General features: G+C 34.6%; 2 protein-coding genes, 3 long non-coding RNA genes and 1 pseudogene across 5 annotated transcripts; 4 read left to right on the top strand and 2 right to left on the bottom strand.

Annotated features, from left to right (window-relative positions):
- LOC108201836 (phylloplanin-like) lies at positions 1 to 1,013 on the top strand. Its single transcript, XM_017370150.2, has 2 exons — positions 1 to 169; positions 679 to 1,013. Exons 1-2 carry the CDS (start codon positions 1 to 3, stop codon positions 1,011 to 1,013), a joined length of 504 nt encoding a protein of 167 aa, XP_017225639.1.
- Positions 1,014 to 4,397: 3,384 nt separating this feature from the next.
- On the top strand, positions 4,398 to 5,418 carry LOC108201872 (uncharacterized). The gene is made up of 2 exons (XR_010287293.1): positions 4,398 to 4,713; positions 4,847 to 5,418. It is a non-coding gene; the product is annotated as an uncharacterized LOC108201872 (long non-coding RNA).
- Positions 5,419 to 9,814: 4,396 nt separating this feature from the next.
- LOC108200892 (uncharacterized) lies at positions 9,815 to 10,866 on the top strand. The gene is made up of 2 exons (XR_010287246.1): positions 9,815 to 10,160; positions 10,294 to 10,866. It is a non-coding gene; the product is annotated as an uncharacterized LOC108200892 (long non-coding RNA).
- A 5,349-nt stretch (positions 10,867 to 16,215) lies between these two features.
- LOC108200789 (uncharacterized) lies at positions 16,216 to 18,135 on the bottom strand. The gene is made up of 3 exons (XR_001802833.2): positions 17,860 to 18,135; positions 16,783 to 17,067; positions 16,216 to 16,559 (listed from the first exon to the last, which is right to left on the bottom strand). It is a non-coding gene; the product is annotated as an uncharacterized LOC108200789 (long non-coding RNA).
- A 3,674-nt stretch (positions 18,136 to 21,809) lies between these two features.
- Positions 21,810 to 24,239, bottom strand: LOC135149663 (uncharacterized). The gene has a single exon (XM_064085442.1). The coding sequence runs from the start codon at positions 24,237 to 24,239 to the stop codon at positions 21,810 to 21,812; it is 2,430 nt and encodes an 809-aa protein (XP_063941512.1).
- On the top strand, positions 23,614 to 23,728 carry LOC135149821 (small nucleolar RNA R71; annotated as a pseudogene).
- Positions 24,240 to 25,798: the final 1,559 nt, after the last annotated feature.

Here is a 25,798-nt window from a genome sequence, read left to right as displayed (position 1 = left end):
ATGGCCGATCCTTCCTCTGTTGAAGCTCAGATAATTCCAGGCCTTGCTCCCCCAATATTTCCTGCAGCTTTGCCTCATCTCCTCAATATCAGCGGGACTGTATTTTGTACTCCCAATGTCACTGTTTCTGACAATGGCACTTTGCCCCCAAACCTCCAACCATTCCCTAGTGAGTAATAATTAATGTATACATATGCACATAAAGATACACTGATAGCTAGTAATTCACCTTTACCAGCCACATGAACTAATTAACATTGATATTAAGTTCTTATGAAAGATTTTCTCAAAAAAAAAAAAAAGTTCTTATGAACGATGCATCTTGGTTTGGACTCAATTTTTTGTACGTGAAATATGCATGTACACTACTATATATACTATACACATACTCCCTCTTCCCACCATCCCCGCAGGTTCTTTAGGTTACTTTTTTATCGCATTTAGATATTCTTTTTAATTTATTTTTTCTGAATAAAAGTTTGATGTTTAAACTTTTATTCAAAAAACAAATAAAATTATAAAAACGTTATGGAACTATAAGGTATAGGAGACTCAAAATACGGGCAAACAGTAGTCAACGTAAACAACCGGCTGGGATGATGGCAGTATATGTTAACTATTTCATTTCCTTAGAATTTGTAATAAATTATCATATACTTTATATGGTCTTGTATGCAGACGCGAATGTGATGTTGAAGTGCGGAAATACAACTATGGCAAATACAACCACAAACGCCTCTGGGAATTTCAACATCGTTTCAAATAGATTTTCATTAATATGTGCGGTCCTTCCATTTCTCCTGCAGCGTGGCATACTCCTTGATCCATTTCTCCTGAAGGGTGGCGAATGTCAAGCCATAGTTAAAGAACCTCCGTCTAGTTGCCACGTCTCCCTCCCGACTACGGGAAATCTCGTAGCTCAAATACTTCCTATGAATGGTACTCTTCCTGTCATCGGCGGCATCGTAAATTTAGGGGTTGCTCTTTTCAGCTGCTGGGTTAGTATATTTTAAATTAAGGAGTCGGTTTTGGGCGGTCGGTTTTGTCCTGTTTTTTTGTAGTGCTGCATCGCCCTTTGATGTAATATGTTACCGCAAATAAAGTTTATTGTATTGATTGATGCATGTAGCATTCGATCAAACAAAAGTAATTTCCTTTACTGTCTGTGTTTTTACGAAGCCAAGCTCTGTATTAAGGAGAGATCACCAGAGAAGCAAGTGTGGGATACTCTCATGGGACAGGAGATATTTATATATATAGCTCCTTTCTGTAATAATAAAGGTCTATGCATCTTGTATACTTTCTTTGTCCCATTTTATTTCAATCACTTTTCTTTTTTGGATGCGACAGAAAAAATGAACCTTTTATATGTAGCATCTTTCTAATGAAGTATTATTACAACACACATTCATAAACTATGTTCATTTAATATTTACCAACTCTCTTGGTTGAAAATGAGTCAAGCATTCATCTCTTAAAAATGACATACATAGTCAAACAAGCTCAAATAAAATGGGACTGAGTACAAACTAGCTAGGTTATGCACTACTTTTCCTTACCAATTTATTTGTGTCTTACGTCCATCTACAAAATACAAATAAATTTAATTATCATGAAAAGAAATTTTGTCACTATTATTGTGCGAGCTGTTCTTTCCGTCTTAAGTTCGTCTCAATAATGACTACTACCCCCTTTCCATGTTCCACTTCTCTTTCAAAACAAAATACTTCTCCTTATGATTTCACACAAAATATGACATAACAACAGCCATTATCATCACTTGAACCAATGTAAGTATATAATAAATCTTTACTTATTCTTCCTTAATTTAATTATATGTGCAATAATATGAATTATTTAATATTTATATGTGTTTTATTTGTGTTTCAGATTTCTCTATAATGGACGGATGTTCATAATAGATTCAGTCATAAGATAACTATCGACGGAAATTTCCGTCACAAGATCAAAACCAAAAATATGAAACTGATGGCCCACAATATACATACGACGGAAGTTTCCATCGTAAAATGTCCGACTTACGACGGATTGTACGCCGTAATTTTAACTATGATTATAATGAAATTGTGGGTCCTACCAAATTAACTTACGACGCTTATTTATACTTACGACGCTTGATCAAACTTACGACATATATAGAAAATTGTAACGGATTTTCGAACTTACTACTTGAGCAAAAACGACGGAAATTGTCTGCAATAAATTTGTAAATTACCACAGATTTAAGACTTGATTTCCATTTACGTCAAAAAAAAAAAAAAAAACTTGATTTCCATCGTAAATTGCGAGTTTGTTGTAGTGGTATATATATTATGTTTCTAAATGGGATTGATTGTCTCCAACTCTAGTGATTTTTTCTTTTCTAAATTCTTATGACCGTGCTGAACTCTTCAGCCCCACATCACGTTTGAATTCTAATAGGGAGATTTCGGTACAACTTGCATGGTGCTTGTGGGTGGAGAACTATATATAGTGTAATACCTGGTGGCAGCAATATATAGCATATAAAGGCCGGCACTAGTACTGTATGATTTATCAAGTTGCTGCGTTATATATCATATGATCCAACTAGTTGGCAACTTGGGGTTGTCCTGAAGAATATTAATTCATGAATGATCAAAATGGTGGTAACTAAAGGAAGCAAAGAAGATCAAAGTGGGCCTATTCTATACAGACGTACGTTTCACTACAAAACATTTTTGGCTAAAATTGTTGGATTATATCTGACTGTAAGCCCTAGCTAGGTATATATGTCAGCAATGAATCTAGCCACTTCTGATCACTGACATTTTCGTTAACATTAATCTTACCACATAGTTAAAATTAATATATTTGATTTTATATTATTTGTGAACAGAAATATAATAAATTTCTTTAAAAAAAAAGATAATAGAGGGATTAAGAAACTCGCGTATATATGGAACAACTAAATTTCTCTATCTTCTAAAATCTTTTGGCCTTTACTTTTAGCACCATTCTACTTTTTCAGCTATTATCTGATAACTATCATTGTCAACAATTTTTTTGACCACAATGACCAAAATACCACGGGATGGGGGTAGAGTATACAAGTTGAGATGCCACTAAAAGACAATGATTTTCTTTTATGTATCAAACTAGTTGAGAATCCGCGCGTTGCGGCGGCCTATAACATTATATTAATGATTTAATATTAATATTTGTAGAATAAAATAATTTTGTGATTGTCTATAAAATATATATTAATATTTCAAAATTAATATTTGTAGGATAAACTAAATTTTATATTATAAAAATCTTGATGTGATGTCAATACTAATATATAAAATTGCAAAATTGGACAATAATTTATGGTGAGAAAATGGAAATAAAATTATACACGTAATTAACAATTTAAAGCACGACGAATCTTAATTTTATTTGTGTTTTTTTTAAAAGTAATCATGTTCTTACATTGTCACCTTCCTCGAATTTTTTTGGATTGATTGTGCACAAAAACATCTGGTTTAAATCCATGAGATAGCGGTTTATAACTACTCTTGCTTGTAACGACCTTTATTTTTTAGTACTGTATAAATAGCCATCACTTAAAAGTTGCTTGAACGGAGCAAACAAATTATGCATGAATAATTTTTTCATGTATACAAAGTAAATCATATAAAAATTAACAAAAACAAACATGTCCGATGACAAATATTATAAAAGAATAATCAACAAACATAAATCACTAATAGTTAATTTATTGATATCATCTATCAATATCATGTCAAGATTACTGGATTTGTCGACTCCCACACAGCGCTCTATAACTACCTTTGCTTGCAACAACCTTTATTTTTTAATGTTGTATAAACAGCCTTCAGATGACTATCACCAAAGAAGAGAGGTAGGGTTGTGGTATTGAAACAGAGGAGGTTGTGTTTAGATGATCAAAAACCCTAAAATCTATAGGGGTATTTATAGGTGCAGAGAGACTTGTGTGCTAATCTTTTCCATAATTAAATAATCTGAAACAAAATCAGATTAAAACTTTCAAGTTACTATATTCCATAAATAATCTGAAACAAAATCAGATTCTGAAACTTCCTTCTAATATACATGAAACCAAAAAGGTAATTCTAATTTTTGTAATTAAATAATCTGAAACAAAATCAGATTAAAACTTTCAAGTTACTATATTCCATAAATAATCTGAAACAAAATCAGATTCTGAAACTTCCTTCTAATATACATGAAACCAAAAAGGTAATTCTAATTTTTGATATTTTTCATCCAAAAAGTCCAGAAAATTAGAAAAATAGAACGGAGCGATGTGAGAGGCGCCACCTACACGCCCCTCGCTTCTCCTTTATATAAGTATATTGATTGTAGAAGCACTATTAAAAGACAAACATTACCATTATCACCTGGCCTCGGAGCATGCCCCGACCAAGTACTATAAATAAGCTCGCGCACAACTCACTGAATCTCATCAAAACAACATCCTCGATCTATCATCAACCAGATCTCCTAAACTTCAAACCTCAATGGCCTCCCTTAACAGCGCCCTCTTACTTGTCCTATTGGTTGCCATTTCCGCATTCATGGCAGCTCCCTCGGGTGTTGAAGCTCAACTCGTGAACCCTATTGCTAATAACGTGTTTAACATCGGCGGGACGGTGTTATGTCAGATCAATCAGACGTTCCCGGGAGGCGTTGCCTCGCCTTTTCCTCGTGAGTAAATATTTACAATGCAATCTTATTGATTATATTCAATGTGGCGTGCATATATATATTGCATCATGTGAGTATATATATATTGTGTAGTTGTCATCATGCTGTTAACAGATATTATGTACTTATGCAGAAGCGGCAGTGGAACTGCGGTGCCGAAATTTCACTGTTGCAAGAACAACAACAGACGAATCCGGGAGATTTAACATCACTTTGGGTCCTGTTGACCAATTCACTCAATTAACTATACAAGACTTTCTTCAACTCGGGGGTTGCCGAGTGATTGTTACCACATTGTTGGCTCAGTGCAATGCCAACCTACCCGTCCCTGGAAATCTAGTCGCAAACTTAACTGCAGGTGTCTTCAGCATCCTCAATGGTATCAACGTCTTCAATTTTGTTGCAGGAGTTTTCAGGTTGGTTAACGGTCTGGGCATATAATATCCTCCTATATAAGCATCGATCGCTCAGCCGATGTTACAAATATATGTACCCCAAATAAAGTTCAGTGTAATATTGATGGATATATGCAGGCAGCAATCAATCATAAGACAAGTTACTTTACTTTTTAATTTTTATATATGTTGGCGTTTGATTTTACTTGCGAAGCTTGTATTATGGAGGGATCAACACAGAATCAAATGTGTGATATTCTGTAACAATTGAGGTCCTCTAATTTATATACAAGATATTTTAATGCTTTAATTTACTGCTGCATATATATATGTAACAACTTACAAATAGCCGATGATTTACGTTAAAAAAATGCAATGTAATGTTTATTTAAAACAAATTAATGATAAGAAACGTTTCTCATACTAATGTTGTACACATCTGGTAGGCTGGAACAATTGTTTGTTACAAGAGAATCACTAGAATAATGACAAAGAAATTTTATATATATGGGAAGATTATCAAATACAAATCAATATATCCTAAAAACTAAAAATACTTAAATATAATAGTGTGTGAGTTTTTTTTTATTAATTAACATGATATTCTATATTTAATATATATACAAAACAACCCCGCACAGGCGCACACGCTCCAACTGCAACCACCTCTATCGCCGGCCCCATCCCGGCCACAAGCACAACCACCCGCCATCCCATGCTGGAACTAGTGCAACCAGAGTAATGCTACGTACACATAAACTCATGCAGAATTCTTTCACAGAATGACGTGTACACTGAATATCAAATTTAATTTCAATTTTCCAACAAGAAAATGAAAATAAAATATATATGTACAAGCATAGTGGGCGATAAAAACAAAATATATATTTTTTGTGAATTTGATATAAAAAGTTAGATATAAAACTCAACAAGTATTAAATGTAAAAAATAAATAATATAAGTGAAAAGTAAATAACATAAAAATTATATAATTATTAAATATAAAAAAATTTAAAAAAAATGAAAAGTGTAAGAAAAGTAAAAACTAAATGTAACATTTTTTAAGTGAACTAAAACATCAATCTCAATATTAAGAAAAAAAAAATGAAAAAGAAAAGCGTGTACACAAAAATAGTGGCCGGCAAGACACATTACTATTATGCAAAGGTGGCTCTACCACGTCATTCTGTGAAAGAATTTTGTAGGAGTTTATGTGCAGGTAGCATTACTCCTGCAACCACCATCCTCGTCCCCGCCTGTTTTGAAACACCCCCGCTCAGTCTTTCACTTAAACTGAGTCATGGTAGGTTCAAGTAGTGGAGATTTATTCTCATCAAGAGCAGGCTACAACTCTTTCACCTCATTTACAGCTTGCGACACTTGCTCCTCTTCGACTCAAGACTCCTGGCTTGTATCCACTTATTTTGTAATAGATTTCAGTTAGGATGGGGTTGTTGCTTGGGACTGGGGTGCCGCTTATTTTGTAATTGATTTAGGCTTGGTTGGGGTTGTTGCTTGGGCTGGGACTGGGTTGGGCAGAGGATGAGATGAAACTGAATAATCACTAATTGCAATTGTTCCCATCATTGATTTCTAGGTCGGAATTAACGATGGTAATCGGAGATGATGACAGTGATCGAAAGAAGAGTGGGGCCGGGGCTAGGATGGGTTAGGGGCGAACAGGGGTGGGGGTACGAGCGGGGTTTGGACAAAACTGAATTACTATTAAATATTAGTATCTCAGTCAATTGTTTATGGTTTTTAATTTCAAGTGAGTTTTAAGTGGAGTAAATCTCTATATGTGTGTGGGTAGTTCAGCTCTTTGGAGATCAAAAATTTTGGAGTCTCTAAATATCATATTCAACACCATTGGATGATAACTTAATTGGACGACTCATACTAAAAGTTGATGTATTTGTAATTTTTAAACTGATTTGTACATGTAAACTCCAGATACGCAACTTTGCAATAAAATATTTTACACAACTCAAAATCCTAATCCCACACTTTGCTTCCGCCTCCACAATAACATGAGTTACAAATCTGTCTTTATCTTTCAGTTTCTCTCCTAAATAATATCTTGAAGAGAGAAAGCCTAAGCAAAAAATTAGGTGCATAACAAATTCAATTATCGTTGCATGACAATAATGATGAGTCAGCGCAAATCATAGCAATGTCCAACTACTATCAATTATTTGTTAAGTTTGTTAGGATTTTCGGTGATTGATGACCAATATTATGGAATGGTTATCTTTTATTCTTTGATATTATAGAATGAGTTTTTTTCAGTGTATTGATGGATTCGAAATCCGTCAAAAAAATAGGATTTGTTGTAGGATGGGTACTGGTCATTGTTCACTGATTCATAAATATAAACTACATAAACAAATTTTGAACATGAATCTTGAAAGAGTGATAAGAAACCAAATATCATGATCATAAACTATATGAATTACATGATGAAATTGTGTACTGAGATTCTGATAAGGAGATTTGTTGGTATTTAATTTTAAACTTAAATTTAAGTATTCGTTTTATTTAGTTTTCGAATGCTTTTGTTACTTAGTCTAGTATTGTAGTGGGGAAAGAGTAGTAGAGTAGTGGAGGATTAATTGTAGGGAAATGTTTATGTGATGGAGTTTATGCAGGAAACTAGTTGCTTATTTTTAGGAGTGGTTTTTATTTAACCGTTGTATGTTATTAATTATATGGTTATCAGAAAGTGTATGAAAATAAACTTGAGTTCCAGTTAACATGTCTGTGCTGATATCCTACAAGATTTCCGTACCACTTGCATGGTGCTTGTGGGTGGAGAACTATATATATAGTGTAACTCCTGGTGGCAACAATATATAGCATATAATGGGCGAGCACTACTATATGATATATCAAGTTGCCTGAATATCTTGAAGAGAGAAAGCCTAAACAAAGAATGAGGTTCATAACAAATTCAATTCGTTGCAAGACAATGATGATGAGTCGGTGCAAATGATAGCAATGTCCAACTACATCAATTATTTGTTAAGTTTGTTATGTTGTGTTTGGTTGGGGTGAATGATCCGGAAGGAATGGATGAAAAATGAACTATATTTTGAGCAATTATTAACAAATTTCATTCCTTCATCCATTCCGTTCCTTACATTATGTACCAGAGATCATACTTTTAATTTGAGATGGAATGCTCCATTCTCTCCTACCTCCAATTTCTTCTCAAATCTCATCATACAATTTTGCACTCATTCAAATTTATTTCAAAACTTCCCTCGTATCTCTATTAGGTTCGAGTAATTTTACTCATTTCATTCTCCGTAACCAAACGCAACATTAGGGTTTTCGGTGATTGAGGACCAATATTATGGAATGGTTACTTTATATTCTACAAGATTTAGAGGTACCCAGTTATATTATGGAATTATCTTATATTCTTCAATATTATGAAAAAAGTTTTTTTTCCAGTGTATTAATGGATTCTAGGCTTAAAATCCGTCAAAAAAAAAAATCAGGATGTGTTGTAGTACGGGTACAGCTCATTGTTCACTGATTCAGAAACATAAACAAATATTGAACTTGAATCTTGAAAAAGTGATAAGAAACCAGATATCATGATAATAAACTATATAAATTACGTGATGAGATTGTGTACTGAGATTCTGATAAGGAGATTTGTTGGAATTTAATCTTAAACTTAAATTTAAGTATTCGTTTCATTTAGTTTTTGAATGCTTTTGTTAAGAGTATGACTTATTGTAGTCGGGAAAGAGTAGTAGAGTAGTGGAGGATTTCTAGGGAAATGTTTATGTGATGGAGTTTATGCAGGAAACTATTTGCATATTTTAAGGAGTGGTTTTTCTTTAAACGTTGTTTGTTTTTAATTATATGGTTATCAGAAAGTGTATGAAAATAAACCTGAGTTCCAGTTAACATGTCTGTGCTGATATCCTACAAGATTTCCGTACAACTTGCATGGTGCTTGTGGGTGGGGAACTATATATATAGTGTAACTCCTGGTGGCAGCAATATATAGCATATAAAGGGCCAGCACTACTGTATGATATATCAAGTTGCCTGAATTCATCTACCCGCTGCGTTATATATCATTGGATACAAAGTTGGCAACTTGGGGTTGTCCTGAAGAATATTCGTGAATGATCAAAGAAGATCAAAGTGGGCCTAACCTATACAGACATTTCACCACAAAACATATTTGGCCAAAAACGTTGGATTTATATTTGACAGTAAGCCCTAGCTAAGTATATATGTCAGCGATGATTCCAGGTAGCTAGGTAGGAGTACTAAATAATTAACAGAAGCTATATATACATATTTAGTGAGTCACTTCTAATCAATGAAATTTTCGTTAAAGTTCTTGACCTGACCAAAATGTTAAGATTAATATATTTGAATTTTATTATTTTTGAACAGAAATTTAATAAATTTCTTTAATAAAATAAGTTAATAGAGGGATTAAACAACTCACGTATAGATAACTAAATTTGTCACTATACTTATGACAAAAAAAAAAAAAAATTGTCAGTATACTTTTAACACCAGTACAACTTTTTCAGCTTTTATCGAATAACGTTCATGCACAAGCATGTGAAAAAAAATTGACCTCAAATAATGACCAAAACCACTAGATGGGGCAGAGTACAAGTTGAGATGCCACTAGAAGACAATGATTTTCTATTTATGTATCACAATATTGCAGAGAAGCACTATTAAAAGACAACATTACCATTGTCACCCTGGCCTCGGAGCATGCCCCGACCAAGTACTATAAATAAGCTCGCGCACAACTCACTGAATCTCATCAAAACAACATCCTCGATCTATCATCAACCAGATCTCCTAAACTTCAAACCTCAATGGCCTCCCTTAACAGCGCCCTCTTACTTGTCCTATTGGTTGCCATTTCCGCATTCATGGCAGCTCCCTCTGGTGTTGAAGCTCAACTCGTGAACCCTATTGCTAATAACGTGTTTAACATCGGCGGGACGGTGTTATGTCAGATCAATCAGACGTTCCCGGGAGGCGTTGCCTCGCCTTTTCCTCGTGAGTAAATATTTACAATGCAATCTTATTGATTATATTCAATGTGGCGTGCATATATATATTGCATCATGTGAGTATATATATATTGTGTAGTTGTCATCATGCTGTTAACAGATATTATGTACTTATGCAGAAGCGGCAGTGGAACTGCGGTGCCGAAATTTCACTGTTGCAAGAACAACAACAGACGAATCCGGGAGATTTAACATCACTTTGGGTCCTGTTGACCAATTCACTCAATTAACTATACAAGACTTTCTTCAACTCGGGGGTTGCCGAGTGATTGTTACCACATTGTTGGCTCAGTGCAATGCCAACCTACCCGTCCCTGGAAATCTAGTCGCAAACTTAACTGCAGGTGTCTTCAGCATCCTCAATGGTATCAACGTCTTCAATTTTGTTGCAGGAGTTTTCAGGTTGGTTAACGGTCTGGGCATATAATATCCTCCTATATAAGCATCGATCGCTCAGCCGATGTTACAAATATATGTACCCCAAATAAAGTTCAGTGTAATATTGATGGATATATGCAGGCAGCAATCAATCATAACACAAGTTACTTTACTTTTTAATTTTTATATATGTTGGCGTTTGATTTTACTTGCAGACACTTGTATTATGGAGGGATCACCACAGAATCAAATGTGTGATATTCTGTAACAATTGAGGTCCTCTAATTTATATACAAGATATTTTAATGCTTTAATTACTGCTGCATAGATGTAACAACTTACAAATAACCGATGATTTAAGTAAAAAAAATGCAATGTTCTGTTTATTAAAAACAAATTAATGATAAGAAACGTTTCTCATACTAATGTTGTACACATCTGGTAGGCTGGGACAATTGTTTGTAATATATAAGAGAATCAGTAGAGTAATGACAAAGAAATTTTATATATATCGGATATATATATGGGGAGATTATCAAATACAAATCAATATAAACCTATAAACTAAAAAAAAATCACTAGTTACTTAAATATAATCACTAAACAACCCTGGACATCTCTGCAACCACCCCACGCCGTAACTGCAACCACAGCTATCGCCCCTGGCCCGGCCACAAGCACAACCACCCGCCATCCCATGCTGGAACTACTGCAACCACCATCCTCGTCCCCGCACCTGTTTTGAAACACCCCACTCAGTCTCTCACTTAAACTGAGTCATGGTAGGTTAATTCATGTAGTGGAGATTTATTCTCATCAAGAGCAGGCTACAACTCTTTCACCTCATTTATAGCTTGCGACACTTGCTCCTCTTTGACTCAAGACTCCTGGCTTGTCTCCGCTTATTTTGTAATATATTTCAGTTAGGATGGGGTTGTTGCTTGGGACTGGGGTGGGTCTTATATTCTAATTGATTTCGGCTTGGTTGGGGTTGTTGCTTGGGCTCGTACTGGTTGGGCAGAGGCTGAGATAAAACTGAATAATCACTAATTGCAATTGTTCCAATCACTGATTTCTAGGTCGGAATTAATGATGGTAATCGGAGATGATGACAGTGATCGAAAGAAGAGTGGGGCCTCGGCTAGGATGGGATAGGGGCGAAAGGGGGTGGGGGTAGGGGTGGGGCTTGGACAAAACTGAATTACCATTAAATATTAGTATCTCAGTCACTTGTTTCTAGATTTTATTTTCAAGTGAGTTTGTAGTGGAGTAAATCCCTGTATATGTGGGTAGTTCAGCTTTTTGGAGATCAAAAATTTTGGAGTGTCTAAAGATCATATTCAACACCATTGGATGCTAACCTAATTGGACGACTAATACTAAAAGTTGATGTATTTGTAATTTTTAACTGCTTTGTACATGTAAACTCCGGATAGGCAACTTTGCAATAAAATATTTTACACAACTCAAAATCTTAATCCCACACTTTGCTTCCGCCTCCACATTAACATGACTTACAAATCTGTTTTTATCTTCCAGTTTCTCTCCTAAATAATATCTTGAAGAGAGAAAGCCTAAACAGAGAATCAGGTGCATAACAAATTCAATTCGTTGGAGGACAATGACGATGAGTCAGTGCAAATCATAGCAATTTCCAACCACATCAATTATTTGTTAAGTTTGTTGGGGTTTTCGGTGATTGAGGACCAATATTATGGAATGGTTAATTTATATTCTACAAGATTTAGAGTTACCCGGTTATATCATGGAATGGTTATCTTATATTCTTTAATATTATGGAATGAGTTTTTTTCCAGTGTATTGATGGATTCCAGGTTTAAAATCCGTCAAAAAAATCAGGATGTGTTGTAGTACGGGTATCGCTCATTGTTCACTGATTCATAAATATAAACTACATAAACAAATTTTGAACATGAATCTTCAAAGAGTGATAATTAAGAAACCAGATATCATGATCATAAACTATATAAATTACGTGTGGAAATTGTGTCCTGAGATTCTGATAAGGAGATTTGTTGGAATTTAATCTCAAACTTAAATTTAAGTATTCTTTTAATATAGTTTTTGAATGCTTTTGTTAACCGTGTGACTTAGTAGTAGAATTGTGGGGAAAAGTTTATGTGATGGAGTTTATGCAGGAAACTAGTTGCTTATTTTTAAGAGTAGTTTTTATTTAAACGTTGTATGTTTTTAATTATATGGTTATCAGAAAGTGTATAGATAAACTTGAGTTCCAGTTAACGTCTGTGCTGATATCCTACAAGATTTCCGGACAACTTGCATGGTGCTTGTGGGTGGGGAACTATATATATAGTGTAACTCCTGGTGGCAGCAATATATAGCATATAAAGGCGCGAGCACTACTGTATGATATATGCAAGTTGCCTGAATTAATCTACCCGCTGCGTTATATATCATATGATCAGAGGCGGAGGGGAAGGGGCAACACTGACCCTCTAAATTATTTTTTTTTTTAATATTATACACATTTTTAGGTTGTAAAATTGAAATTGACCTCTTAATTTTTTTGATCTCTCTTAATTTTTTTTACAAAAAAATTGACCCCTTAATTTTATAGTTAGATCGGCGCACTGCATATGATACAGCTAGTTGGCAACTTGGGGTTGTCGGGAAGAATATTCGTGAATGATCAAAAGGACGCAAAGAAGATCAAAGTGGGCCTAATCTATACAGACATTTCACTACAAAACATTTTTGGCTAAAAACGTTGGATTTATATTTGACAGTAAGCCCTAGCTAGGTATATATGTCAGCGATGAATCCAGGTAGGTACTAAATAATTAACAGAAGCTATATATATAGTTAATTTAAGAAAGTATGCCATGACAGTTTTGATCTAGTTTGATATTTCTGTTTCAATAATTATCACCCATTATAGAACTGTTTAAATAAGTAACATGTGAAGAAGGTCATGAGCTAAAGTATTATATTACTATTATATCACACACAATTTTATTTATTGTGCACTAAGCCGGGGTTATTCACGAAACAGCCTCTCTAAGGGTAGAGGCATGGTCGGATATACGGAGTATGTTTGATTTGGTTTAGTTTATATATATATATATATATATATATATATATATATATATATATATATATATAGTCACTTCTAATCAATGAAATTTTTGTTAAAGTTCTTGCCCTGACCAAATTGTTCAAATTAATATATTTGAATTTTATAATTTATGAATAGAAATTTAATAAATTTCTTTAATAAAATAAGTTAATAGAGGGATTAAAAAACCACGTATAGATGATAACTAAATTTGTCAGTATACTTTTAACACCAGTATACTTTTTCAGCTATTATCGAATAACTTTCATGCACAAGCATGTCAAAACAAATTTGACCTCAAATAATGACCAAAACCACTAGATGGGGCAGAGTACAAGTTGAGATGCCACTAGAAGACAATATTGATTTTCTAATTATGTATCATAATAATATTAAAATTTAAAAGACAACATTACCATTGGCACCCTGGCTTCGTAGCATGCCCCGACCAACTACTATAAATAAGCTCGAGCACAGCTCACTGAATCTCATCAAAACAACATCCTCTATCATCCACCAGATCTCCTCAACTTCAAACCTCAATGGCCTCCCTTAATAGCGCCCTCTTACTTGTCCTATTGGTTGCAATTTCCGCATTCATGGCAGCTCCCTCCGGTGTTGAAGCTCAACTCGTGAACCCTATTGCTAATAATGTGTTTAACATCGGCGGGACTGTGTTATGTCAGATCAATCAGACGTTCCCAGGAGGCGTTGCCTCGCCTTTTCCTCGTGAGTAAATATTTACAATGCAATCTTACTGATTATATTCAATGTGGCGTGCATATATATTGCATCATGTGAGTATATATATATATATATTTTGTAGTTTTCATCATGCTGTTAACAGATATTATGTACATATGCAGAAGCGGCAGTTGAACTGCGGTGCCGAAATTTCACTGTTGCAAGAACAACAACAGACGAATCCGGGAGATTTAACATCACTCTGGGTCCTGTTGACCAATTAACTCAATTAAGTATACAAGACTTTCTTCAACTCGGGGGTTGCCGAGTGATTGTTACCACATTGTTGGCTCAGTGCAATGCAAACCTACCCGTCCCAGGAAATCTCGTCGCAAACTTAACTGCAGGCATCTTCAGCATCGTCAACGGTATTAACGTCTTCAATTTTATTGCAGGAGTTTTCAGCTTGGTTAACAATCTGGGCTTATAAAATTCTCCTATATAAGCATCGCTCAGCCTATGTAACAAATATATGTACCCTAAATAAGAGAAAAGTTATATGGAGTACACATAATGACTGGAGTATTGGAGGACAAAGCATCTACCGTTAATTCATTTCTCATCCAAGGGCTAGCATTTATTTGGCAGTTTTTTAATTTTAAAAATTAAATTAAAGCATCATCATTAGACCGTATATGTTTGAATCGGTTTATACGTATATTGTTATTTTTAATTGACAGTTACAACAGCTCCAAGATTATAGCAACCTATTACTGATCAACAGACATGTACAACGAACTTTGCTTTATCAATGTTCTTATTCTGTTCTGCACTCCACTATCAACGATCTTACACAGTTCCAGCCGTGGCTTTTTTTCTAATTTATCTTCTTCATTCTCCACGGGTACACATGGAAATTAAACAACATCAATCAGGCTTGTTGGATTGCCTTTATGAATTGTACTCTGTTTGAGTGTTTTGTTTGTAAAAATTTACAGTTTTTTATAAACATTTCTCCTTTTCAGTTGAAGAATCATGCGTATTTTTTTTGTTCCGCGTGCTCAAAACTTACTGCAGATTATAGAGTTATGTGCATGTTTTACTTAATTGGTTGGCCTTTTTTTAAATGCTCATTTCTTTTTGTAAATCTATTGTAGTTTCGGAGGCTATGCCACATATTGAAGTTCCGACTCTGATGATTCTGAAAATGAATTAGTATCTTTAAACTCATAAAGCTCTGGTTCTGATAAAGAAGCGGATGAACCAACTGACAATGATAATTCAGAACAGACTTGTTTTACTTCCCCTGATGGTGTTAAGTTATGGACTCCTAAATGCGAGGATTCGAAAAAACCGTACTTGAATCAACATTTTCCTTTATTGGAGGAAGCTTTTGTTCCTAGCTGATATATTCAACTGTTTGTAATTATTTTCCAAATGATGGTTCAAGTTCAGATTTCCATTACTCAACATTAATAAGTTTGTCATTCACAGTGCTATATTATTATGACTAGACGAAGTTTATGTTCCTCTGTTACAGTATAATTTTTTTTTTTTTGTGTTTATTATTTCATTCTTCTAAACTTACTTTAAACAAAGGATTGAAAATTAGATGTGTTTACATGGTATTATGCTTATTTTAGAGAGGCAAGTCCAAAGAACATTCTTTATTTCAGGTTAGGCCGGAGAAGGTCAATTTGTTGTTTATTTCCGCACATCATCTTATACCTAGAACTTTGATTAAGTGTTATGAGATGTCTCTCTCACTCCTTCCTTTTACCATGGAGTCTGATGCTCATGCAAGTGAGCAAGAATCTACTCAACGAATGAATGTTTTACCAGTTAGTTTTTCACTTTATAAGATCTGAGATTGAAAAAAAAATACTGCAAAACAAAAAAGTAAAACATTCACATCACTTGAGGCAGAATTTCTACACAAAAATATGACAACAAAAAAAATCAATTCTTTAAACCGACATGGTAAATTCAGTTTAGTATTTCAGAGAATTCATCCAACTTAGATACGAACTGAAGAGCAAGTTTGACTACAGTAGGATCAATTACAAAATACTTTCTAAAAAAAATATATTAAACTCCTATCAGCTTGCTTTTTCTGAATTGGACCATCTTATTCAACACACGATGCCTTTTCATGTTTTTGGACCATAACAGCATCCAGTGAGCAAAGATCACTCTTAGTTTGTGCAACACGCTACTTTGATTATCCTGCACATCATTTCTTCACACTCAGATATAAGAATAGGCAAAGCAAACAAGTAAACCTACGCTATAGACGTGTTCTCCATGCACGACTCTATATGTCTCGTAACACATTTTAGAGTGAGTACAATTGTTCTGCACGATTATTAATATTGTGATGCACTTTTTGAGGAGTGCTGATCAAATGTTCTCAGTGAAAGCACTCTTAACAATTTGCTTTAACTAGTACCTTACGCATCTTTCCAAGCTGAACTGAATTTCGATCCTCTTTCCCAACCTCAATTGTCTTTTTATAGGACATGGCCTGCATAATGACATTAGCCCCAAAGTCATTTTAATTGTTGTAATATTATTGTAAATTGGAAATTCTACTGACAGGTTACAAAAATTATCTTCTCATCAAGTTTTGTTGCACATTCGTCGATTGCTCACAATTTGGAACAACATTACCAATTACAACAAGTGCATCATTTCTGACAACATCGTCCTGCGCAGAACAAGCAAAATTGAAAGCCTGCACAATCATAAAGAACATATATTTTACAATTTGATTAATCTGATATTGCTTCCCATAATCAACCATGACTATAATGCAACGTCCATGTGCTTCATTATTCTCTTCCAATGGTAACATATTCCCTAATTATTTCCTTAACGACATTAGATATATATACAAAGAAAAACATTCAAACAGAAGACGAATCATGAAGCCCTATTACAGGTCTTGTGTACTCAAACAAAACTGCAATACTTTGCTTTGTCTAAATAATTGTACCCAAGATTAGAAATGAATAATTTAAAACCATTAGAAAATTGTTATAATTATTTATTTTGTAAAGTATGACATTCAACTAATGCCACAATCAAAGATATTGACCTCCAATAACTCATTCCCTGAAACTACATTGCCGAGAGCCTGTATTTCGTCGTTTCCATCCCCTACATTATCCTAAATAAAAAAAAGCTTATCACTTTATAGTTACAGAACATGTCAAAAGAGGGATACATTCTCAGTTAATAAAATAGTAAAGCAGAACCCATGTGCTCACCAAGTATTATAAGATTCATTTTTACTAATTTGTCTATACAAGTATAAGAATAATTCGGAGAATAAACAGAACAACTGTCCTGCAACTCGTTTCACCCAAAATAATAAGATGCATATTCTAACCTAATGAGATCACTTTAGATTGATAACCCTCGTAAAAGCAAGACAAAACTCCAAATAATATACCCAGATCGAAGTTATAAGATGAGATGGAAATCGAAAAAAGGAGATAATTAATCAAAAACTTCAATCACATACCTGGATTCATCTTTGACTGACTTGCCATTTGTTCTTCGCTACTTGTCCTGCTAATAATCAAAGAAACTTCAAAGAAGATGATAGCGACTATCTTGCACTATTTTTGTAACAGCAGTTTCTCGGGAGAGCAGGATGCGGGATATTGTTTACCGATCTTCAAGGATATACGGTACTGTATACATCTGAAGTCACCCACGTTTGTATTCTGATTTTTAAAATTAAAAAAAAGGTCTGTATAGTGAATAATGACCACAGGATTTGTTTTTATCCAACGGCTCTAAGAGTGTACTCCAAGTACTCCAATTTATTTTGTCCTCCATAGAACCCAACTCCCCTAAATAAAGTTTAGTGTATTGATGGATATATGCAGGCAGCAATCAATCATAACACAAGTTACTTTACTTTTTAATTTTATATACGTTGGCGTTTGATTTTACTTTGTGAAGGTTGTATTAGGGAGGGATCACTACAGAATCAAATCTGTGATATTCTGTAACAATTGAGGTCCTCTAATTTATATACAAGATATTTTAATGCTTTAATCACTGCTGCATAGATGTAACAACTTACAAATGACCGATGATTGTTGCAGTGAAATTTATAAAGTTCGTTCTCAGGGAAGGACTGAATACAATATCAAATCAAGTATATTATTCCTTTCTATTTAGAAGTTTGGAGAATAAATTGTGGTTTTTACTATCAACTAAATTAAACTAATAAAGCAATTAAAAATGTGAATTAACGATGATAAAAAGCAATCCAAGAATCAGGTTTCTTTGCTGGCTACAATGAATGTCAATCAATCGTGATAAACAAGTCTCCACTCTGCTAAAAACAATCCTTCTATTGATTATAATGTTCTCTCCCAAGATACAAAATAATACCTATAATTTAATCTTGAAGTCACTCCCATGATCAATCAAAACCAACTTATAAGCTATCACGAACCAAGGATTTTCTGTTTCACAACTCGCCTAATAATCTCCCGATTAATTAATCAAGTTATGTCTGTCATATCATGTACAAGAATTATAAATCCTCTCCCGATTCATTATAAATCCTACAGATACAATTACAGGTTCGCGACTCCTATAACTGTGTTAAGCGCGCAATGACAGATTAGCATACATAAAGAAACCACAATCTTAGATCAAACAAACATATTAAGCCAACAAATACTCCCCAATCCTCAGATTAGAGGATTAGTTACCCATAACAATTAAAATAAACACGAATATATATATTACTGAAATCATGTCAAAAGAGTACAAGAGTGAAGAAAATACAACTTGACGAAATCTCTCGAACTTGGACTGAATCCCTTCAATCTTTGCTCAAGTTATCTCCCAAAGCTTTCTCTACCTCTCTCTCTCAATACACAATATTCAATCTATCTCTAATAATACCAACCCTAATAATAATAATAGTGTTTTTAATGGTTTCCTTGAAAAACAAATCCAATTTCCTAAAACAAGTTGGATTCTGAAAAGAAATTCGCTGGCTGACTTTCAGGCCTGATTCTGGACTGCTACAGCTGGATTTTGATTGCTGGCCCATTTTAAAATTGTAGAAAATTTCGATATCTTCGCGTGGGCTGTTGAATCGTCTAATTCTGACGCCCGGAACTCAAGTTATGGCCCAAACAAGATTTGTTGCGCATGTAGCCCATAAAGTCCGAATTTCCATCAAATAAAAGCCCAAATAAGCTAATTTCATCCAACTTAGGAATATTTATTTTCCTGCCATCAAACACTTAAAATCAATTAGTAATAACCCGATTATTTACAAAATACTACAATTATGGGAATAAAATCATATAAAAACATATATAAATATATGCTCTATCAAATATCCCCACACTTAGTATTTTGCACGTCCTCGGGCAAATAAAATAAATAAAACTAACACCTAATACATATATACCACTTCCGTAGGTGATCACGGTTGCATTTGGCATATGCAACAAGCCCTTTAAACCCCTAGGCAGCCGTAGTGGACGAGTAAGGTCTCGTGAGGGCCTATAGCGAATGTACCCACAAAATTCATTTTTTTCTCTGCCATGTCTCAACAATGCAACTAACATGAATGCAAACTAAATGAATATGCATAGATTCCAATCATGAAAGTATCAACCTTGTCAACATATAATCCTCAGAATATGCAACACTCACGGAATTCATCTATATCACATATTAGTCATGCAACTCTTCCACTGCAAGTACGGAGTGCATCGTGTGTGCTCAACATGCTCTCTAATAAAACAAAATAGAGACCAACAAACTTCAACAGAATCTTAACCATGAGTCGTTAATCAAAATAATGCTTAAACACTTCGTTACATTAGAGCCAACTACAGTTTAGGGTCACCAAGGAACTTCCATGCCTCTCCTGAATATATCTTTTTTTTTTCTTTTTCACAATAGCTATCGTTTGGTGTGTACATGCTCGGTCTAAGGTCGGGACGCTTCTCGGGGTAAGTGAGTTACGGCCACCATAAGACTTCACCAACCAAATTGTTCACACATGCTTTAGGTGGCTTATTTGACCGTGCAATGGTTGAGATCCCAAAAGATTTATGCACTAATACCCATTTAGCTAGTGTTGGATCAGCAATCCCAAACCATGAAAGGCTTTAGGTTACTAGGCACAAAGTCCCCTCAGACTTAATTACTCGAGTATTAATGAGCCCAACCTAGTCAATTCTACCACCATTTTTTTTTTTGTGAACTTTATTGCTAATACATGTATCTTTTTTTTTTCTTTTTTTTTTTTAAGAAAGGCATGTATATCCCAAAGCTTCCCCTCACTTAAGAATTATAGACTCTAAGCTCAAAAGGGAATAGTCAAAATTCTATGCCCGGCTCATAGCTAAGATTCAAGAATTGAGCTGGCCTAAATCTCGTCTCTAGAACATTATAGTGTAATTACAAGTTCCGCACAAGCAATTTCTAAGCATGCAAGACATCACATATGATCAAGACTACTAGCCAAGAAATTATGCAAATAAACTCATCATAGGAAATTGACTAGGTCGACAAATTTTCATGGAATTATGCAAATGCAAACTAAAAAGAAAAATAAAAAAAATCTACTCATAAAAAAATTCATGCCAAATTAAATAATTATATGCTCTAATTAAATGGAACTATCCTGAATCTCTAACATTAAGACAAGGCAATATGCAATTTTTATTCTAATCTTTCTAATTTTTTTTACCATTTTTTATATTAGAATAATATTATTATTCGTGAAAACATATCCCCACACTTGAATGGTTCATTGTCCTCAATGAATAATATCTAATATAATATAATTAAACAAGAATATATAATATAATAAATATATAAAAAAAAATTAAGAATACTCCCCTCGTTGATGCTTGGAAATTGATTAAAGTGTTGGCCTGCTCTCTTCATCTAACTCCTACGCAAATTATACCACATCGTTTGAATAGCTCAGCTGGTTTGCAATGTCACCTTGAAATCTTGGTAAGTCAGGTGTTCAACTCCTCACTTAAGCAATTTTTTTCTTGCTAGCAACTACCATGTTGATGTGCGCTGCTTCATTCACGCATGAAGTGAAGAGAAATAAGATGGCGTTGGTCAGTAGATTTCGCACGGTCAGCAGCAATCCGCACGGCCAGCACATAAATATTAAAATGCGCACACTTCCTGAAGCAGTAAAGTCACACAGCATCCAAGCTTTTTCTCTTTTTCATTTTTTTTTTCTTCTGCTTTTCATCCAAAATTATTAAAATTTATTCTTATAATCCTGCAACACTTCACAAAAATTATCAAGACACCTTGTGGGAGTAAAAAAATAAATAAATAAATATTCCTAAAAAATTACAAAAATTATATTATATAATATAATAACTTACTTAGACATTGGGTTGCCTCCCAAAAAGCGCTTGTTTAACGTCATTAGCTTGACGTTATTACCTCATTCTTTTATGGTGGCTCTTTTAAAACCAACTCAAATGATCCAAGTGTTGAATTTGTCTCCTTCAGATAATTTTCTCGAAATTCCAGAGAATTATTTTCACCACCTTTGGCTTCTTTCTCGCGAATATCATCAGTGACTTCCTTCACAAGTTCTTCAACAATATCCACAACAAAGCTTTCAGTTTCAAGTGTTGGTGCCTTCATAACTTGATCTAGATCAAACTCGACTTTTTCGCCACCCACATTTAGTGAAAGCTTGCCAGCCTTCACATCAATACTTGCTCCACCAGTGGCCAAGAATGGTCTTCCTAAGATAATTGGAATCTCAACATCCACATTCATCTCCAAAATAACAAAATCACAAGGAATAACAAATTTATCAACATTCACCAAAACATCTTCAAGTACACCCAGTGGATATTTTATAGATCGATCCGCAAGTTGAAGTGATATCTTTGTTTTCTTTAGTTCTCCCAAACCAAGTCTTTTATAGATTGAATATGGCATCAGACTCACACTAGCTCCAAGATCACACAATGCTCTTTTTACTCCGACTTGTCCAATAGTGCAGGGCAAAGAAAAGCTCCCAGGATCCTTGAGCTTAGGAGGAATATTGCGTTGTATAACAGCACTACACTCTTCACTAAGACTGATTGTCTCCACCGCTTCTAACTTCTTGCGATTAGATAATACCTGTTTCATGAATTTCGCATAAAGGGGCATTTGAGCCAAAGCATCAGCAAAAGGAATGCTAATGTGTATCTCCCGAAACATCTTTAAAAATTTCTCATATTGCTTCTCCAACTTCCGGTTTGTCAACCTTTGTGGAAAAGGGATTGGAGGCACGTATTGTTTCACATTAGCTTTCGGTGCAGTATCATCTTTTGGCTCATCCACAATCTTTTCAGCAATTTTCACAGTAGTTTGATATGACTTTCTCTTTTTAGGAGGAAGAGTTGCATCATTCAGCTGAGGAGCTTTGACTTCTGGTAACTCTCTTCCACTCCTCAACGTGATAGCCTTGCAGTGTTCTTTAACATTCACATCTGGTTGACTAGGCAGTGATCCCTGATCTCGAACACCAACCTTATTAGCAATTTGGCCAATCTGCATTTCCAACATCTTCTGTGACGAAGCTATCTGATCAATCCTTGACTCAACCTTCTCGAATTTAGTCTCGATATTAGCAAAAGCCCCGGTAGTTCCTTGTATCATCTTGCCGAGTGCAACTTCCCAATCAGCAGGCTCTTTTTTGTCATTAGGTGGAGGTTGAAACTGTTGTTGACTTTGATACTGCTGACGTGGTTGAAAACCAGGAGGCGGATTTTGCTTTGGAGCTGCATATGATGGATTAACAGCATGATTATTGTTGTAGGAAAGATTGTTGTTGGGCCTCTGATTTGGATTGTAATAAGAATTATTCTGAACAGGCCATGATTGTCTTCCTTGGATGAAAGCTGCTTCGGCCGGAAACTGTTGTGTATAAGAGTGCTGATTAACACTAGGATCCATATATCCTTCCATCGGAGAAGAGATAGCATTGACATTTGCCCTTTGTCCACGAACCTCCTGAGTAAGAGCATCCAATTTTAGAGTGAGCAAGTTCATCATCTCAGTGTCTTGTGCTGATTTCACTGAGCTTGTACCACTAGGTGCCCAAGCATAGTTATTTGAGGCCAATTCCTCGAGAAGTGCCTTAGCTTGAGTAACAGGTGCTTTCTTAAAATTTCCTCCAGCTGCAACATCCAAACTTAGTCGAATATCAGAATTTAGAGCTCCATAGAAAGTGCTCAGAACCATCCACTCCTCGTAACCATGATGTGGACACTTTCTCAACAATGCCTTATATCTCTCCCATGCCTGATATAAACCTTCACCTGGTTGTGCTTTGAAAGTAAGAATAATTGCTCTCATTTGCTGAGTCTTGTCAGAAGGATAATATTTGGATAAGAACTCAGTAGAAAGATTATCCCAAGTAGCTAGAGTAGTATCTGAAAGCTGTTGAAACCATTCCAAAGCTTTTCCCTTTATAGAATAAGGGAACATATGAAGACAAATTTGATCAGCAGTAACCCCATTGATTCTGAAAGAACCACACATTTGCACGAAGCGCTCTAGATGTCGGTGTGGATCCTCTCTCTCAATGTCTCCTTCAAAAGCTGAATTGCTCACCATCTGAATAAGACTGGGATTGATGTTATATTGAGTTGCACCAATCGCCGGAGTCTTGTACATGCAATTAGCAGGATTAGGAGTCTCATGATCCTGAATGGATGATTCATCAGGAACAATAACATGGAGATTTCCGTTTGCATTGTTGTTATCATCCATCTTCGCTTCCTCTAGCTTTCTTTTTGCTTCTTGCCTTCTAATTCGAAAAGTGCGTTCAATTTCTGGATCTGGTTCGAAATTTCCAACACTTTTTGATCTTCGCATATGTTAGGTGTACCTGAAATGAAACACCAATGAGATAGATCTTGGAACAAATATTATAAAATCTAAACAATAAGAAATAATTAAACTAAACTTAATATTGTTGCCTTCCCCGGCAGCGGCGCCAATTTGTTGCAGTGAAATTTATAAAGTTCGTTCTCAGGGAAGGACTGAATACAATATCAAATCAAGTATATTATTCCTTTCTATTTAGAAGTTTGGAGAATAAATTGTGGTTTTTACTATCAACTAAATTAAACTAATAAAGCAATTAAAAATGTGAATTAACGATGATAAAAAGCAATCCAAGAATCAGGTTTCTTTGCTGGCTACAATGAATGTCAATCAATCGTGATAAACAAGTCTCCACTCTGCTAAAAACAATCCTTCTATTGATTATAATGTTCTCTCCCAAGATACAAAATAATACCTATAATTTAATCTTGAAGTCACTCCCATGATCAATCAAAACCAACTTATAAGCTATCACGAACCAAGGATTTTCTGTTTCACAACTCGCCTAATAATCTCCCGATTAATTAATCAAGTTATGTCTGTCATATCATGTACAAGAATTATAAATCCTCTCCCGATTCATTATAAATCCTACAGATACAATTACAGGTTCGCGACTCCTATAACTGTGTTAAGCGCGCAATGACAGATTAGCATACATAAAGAAACCACAATCTTAGATCAAACAAACATATTAAGCCAACAAATACTCCCCAATCCTCAGATTAGAGGATTAGTTACCCATAACAATTAAAATAAACACGAATATATATATTACTGAAATCATGTCAAAAGAGTACAAGAGTGAAGAAAATACAACTTGACGAAATCTCTCGAACTTGGACTGAATCCCTTCAATCTTTGCTCAAGTTATCTCCCAAAGCTTTCTCTACCTCTCTCTCTCAATACACAATATTCAATCTATCTCTAATAATACCAACCCTAATAATAATAATAGTGTTTTTAATGGTTTCCTTGAAAAACAAATCCAATTTCCTAAAACAAGTTGGATTCTGAAAAGAAATTCGCTGGCTGACTTTCAGGCCTGATTCTGGACTGCTACAGCTGGATTTTGATTGCTGGCCCATTTTAAAATTGTAGAAAATTTCGATATCTTCGCGTGGGCTGTTGAATCGTCTAATTCTGACGCCCGGAACTCAAGTTATGGCCCAAACAAGATTTGTTGCGCATGTAGCCCATAAAGTCCGAATTTCCATCAAATAAAAGCCCAAATAAGCTAATTTCATCCAACTTAGGAATATTTATTTTCCTGCCATCAAACACTTAAAATCAATTAGTAATAACCCGATTATTTACAAAATACTACAATTATGGGAATAAAATCATATAAAAACATATATAAATATATGCTCTATCAATGATTTAAGTAAAAAAAATGCAATGTTCTGTTTATTGAAAACAAATTAATGATAAGAAACATTCCTCATACTAATATTGTACACATCTGGTAGGCTGGGACAATCGTTTGTAATAAGAGAATAACTGGAATAATGACAAAGAAATTATATATATATATCATATATATA

The sequence above is a fragment of the Daucus carota genome, chromosome 9 (genome assembly GCF_001625215.2).
Source record: "Daucus carota subsp. sativus chromosome 9, DH1 v3.0, whole genome shotgun sequence".
In the NCBI taxonomy this organism is placed as follows: Eukaryota; Viridiplantae; Streptophyta; class Magnoliopsida; order Apiales; family Apiaceae; genus Daucus; species Daucus carota.
This window is presented reverse-complemented; position numbering and strand designations above follow the sequence as displayed.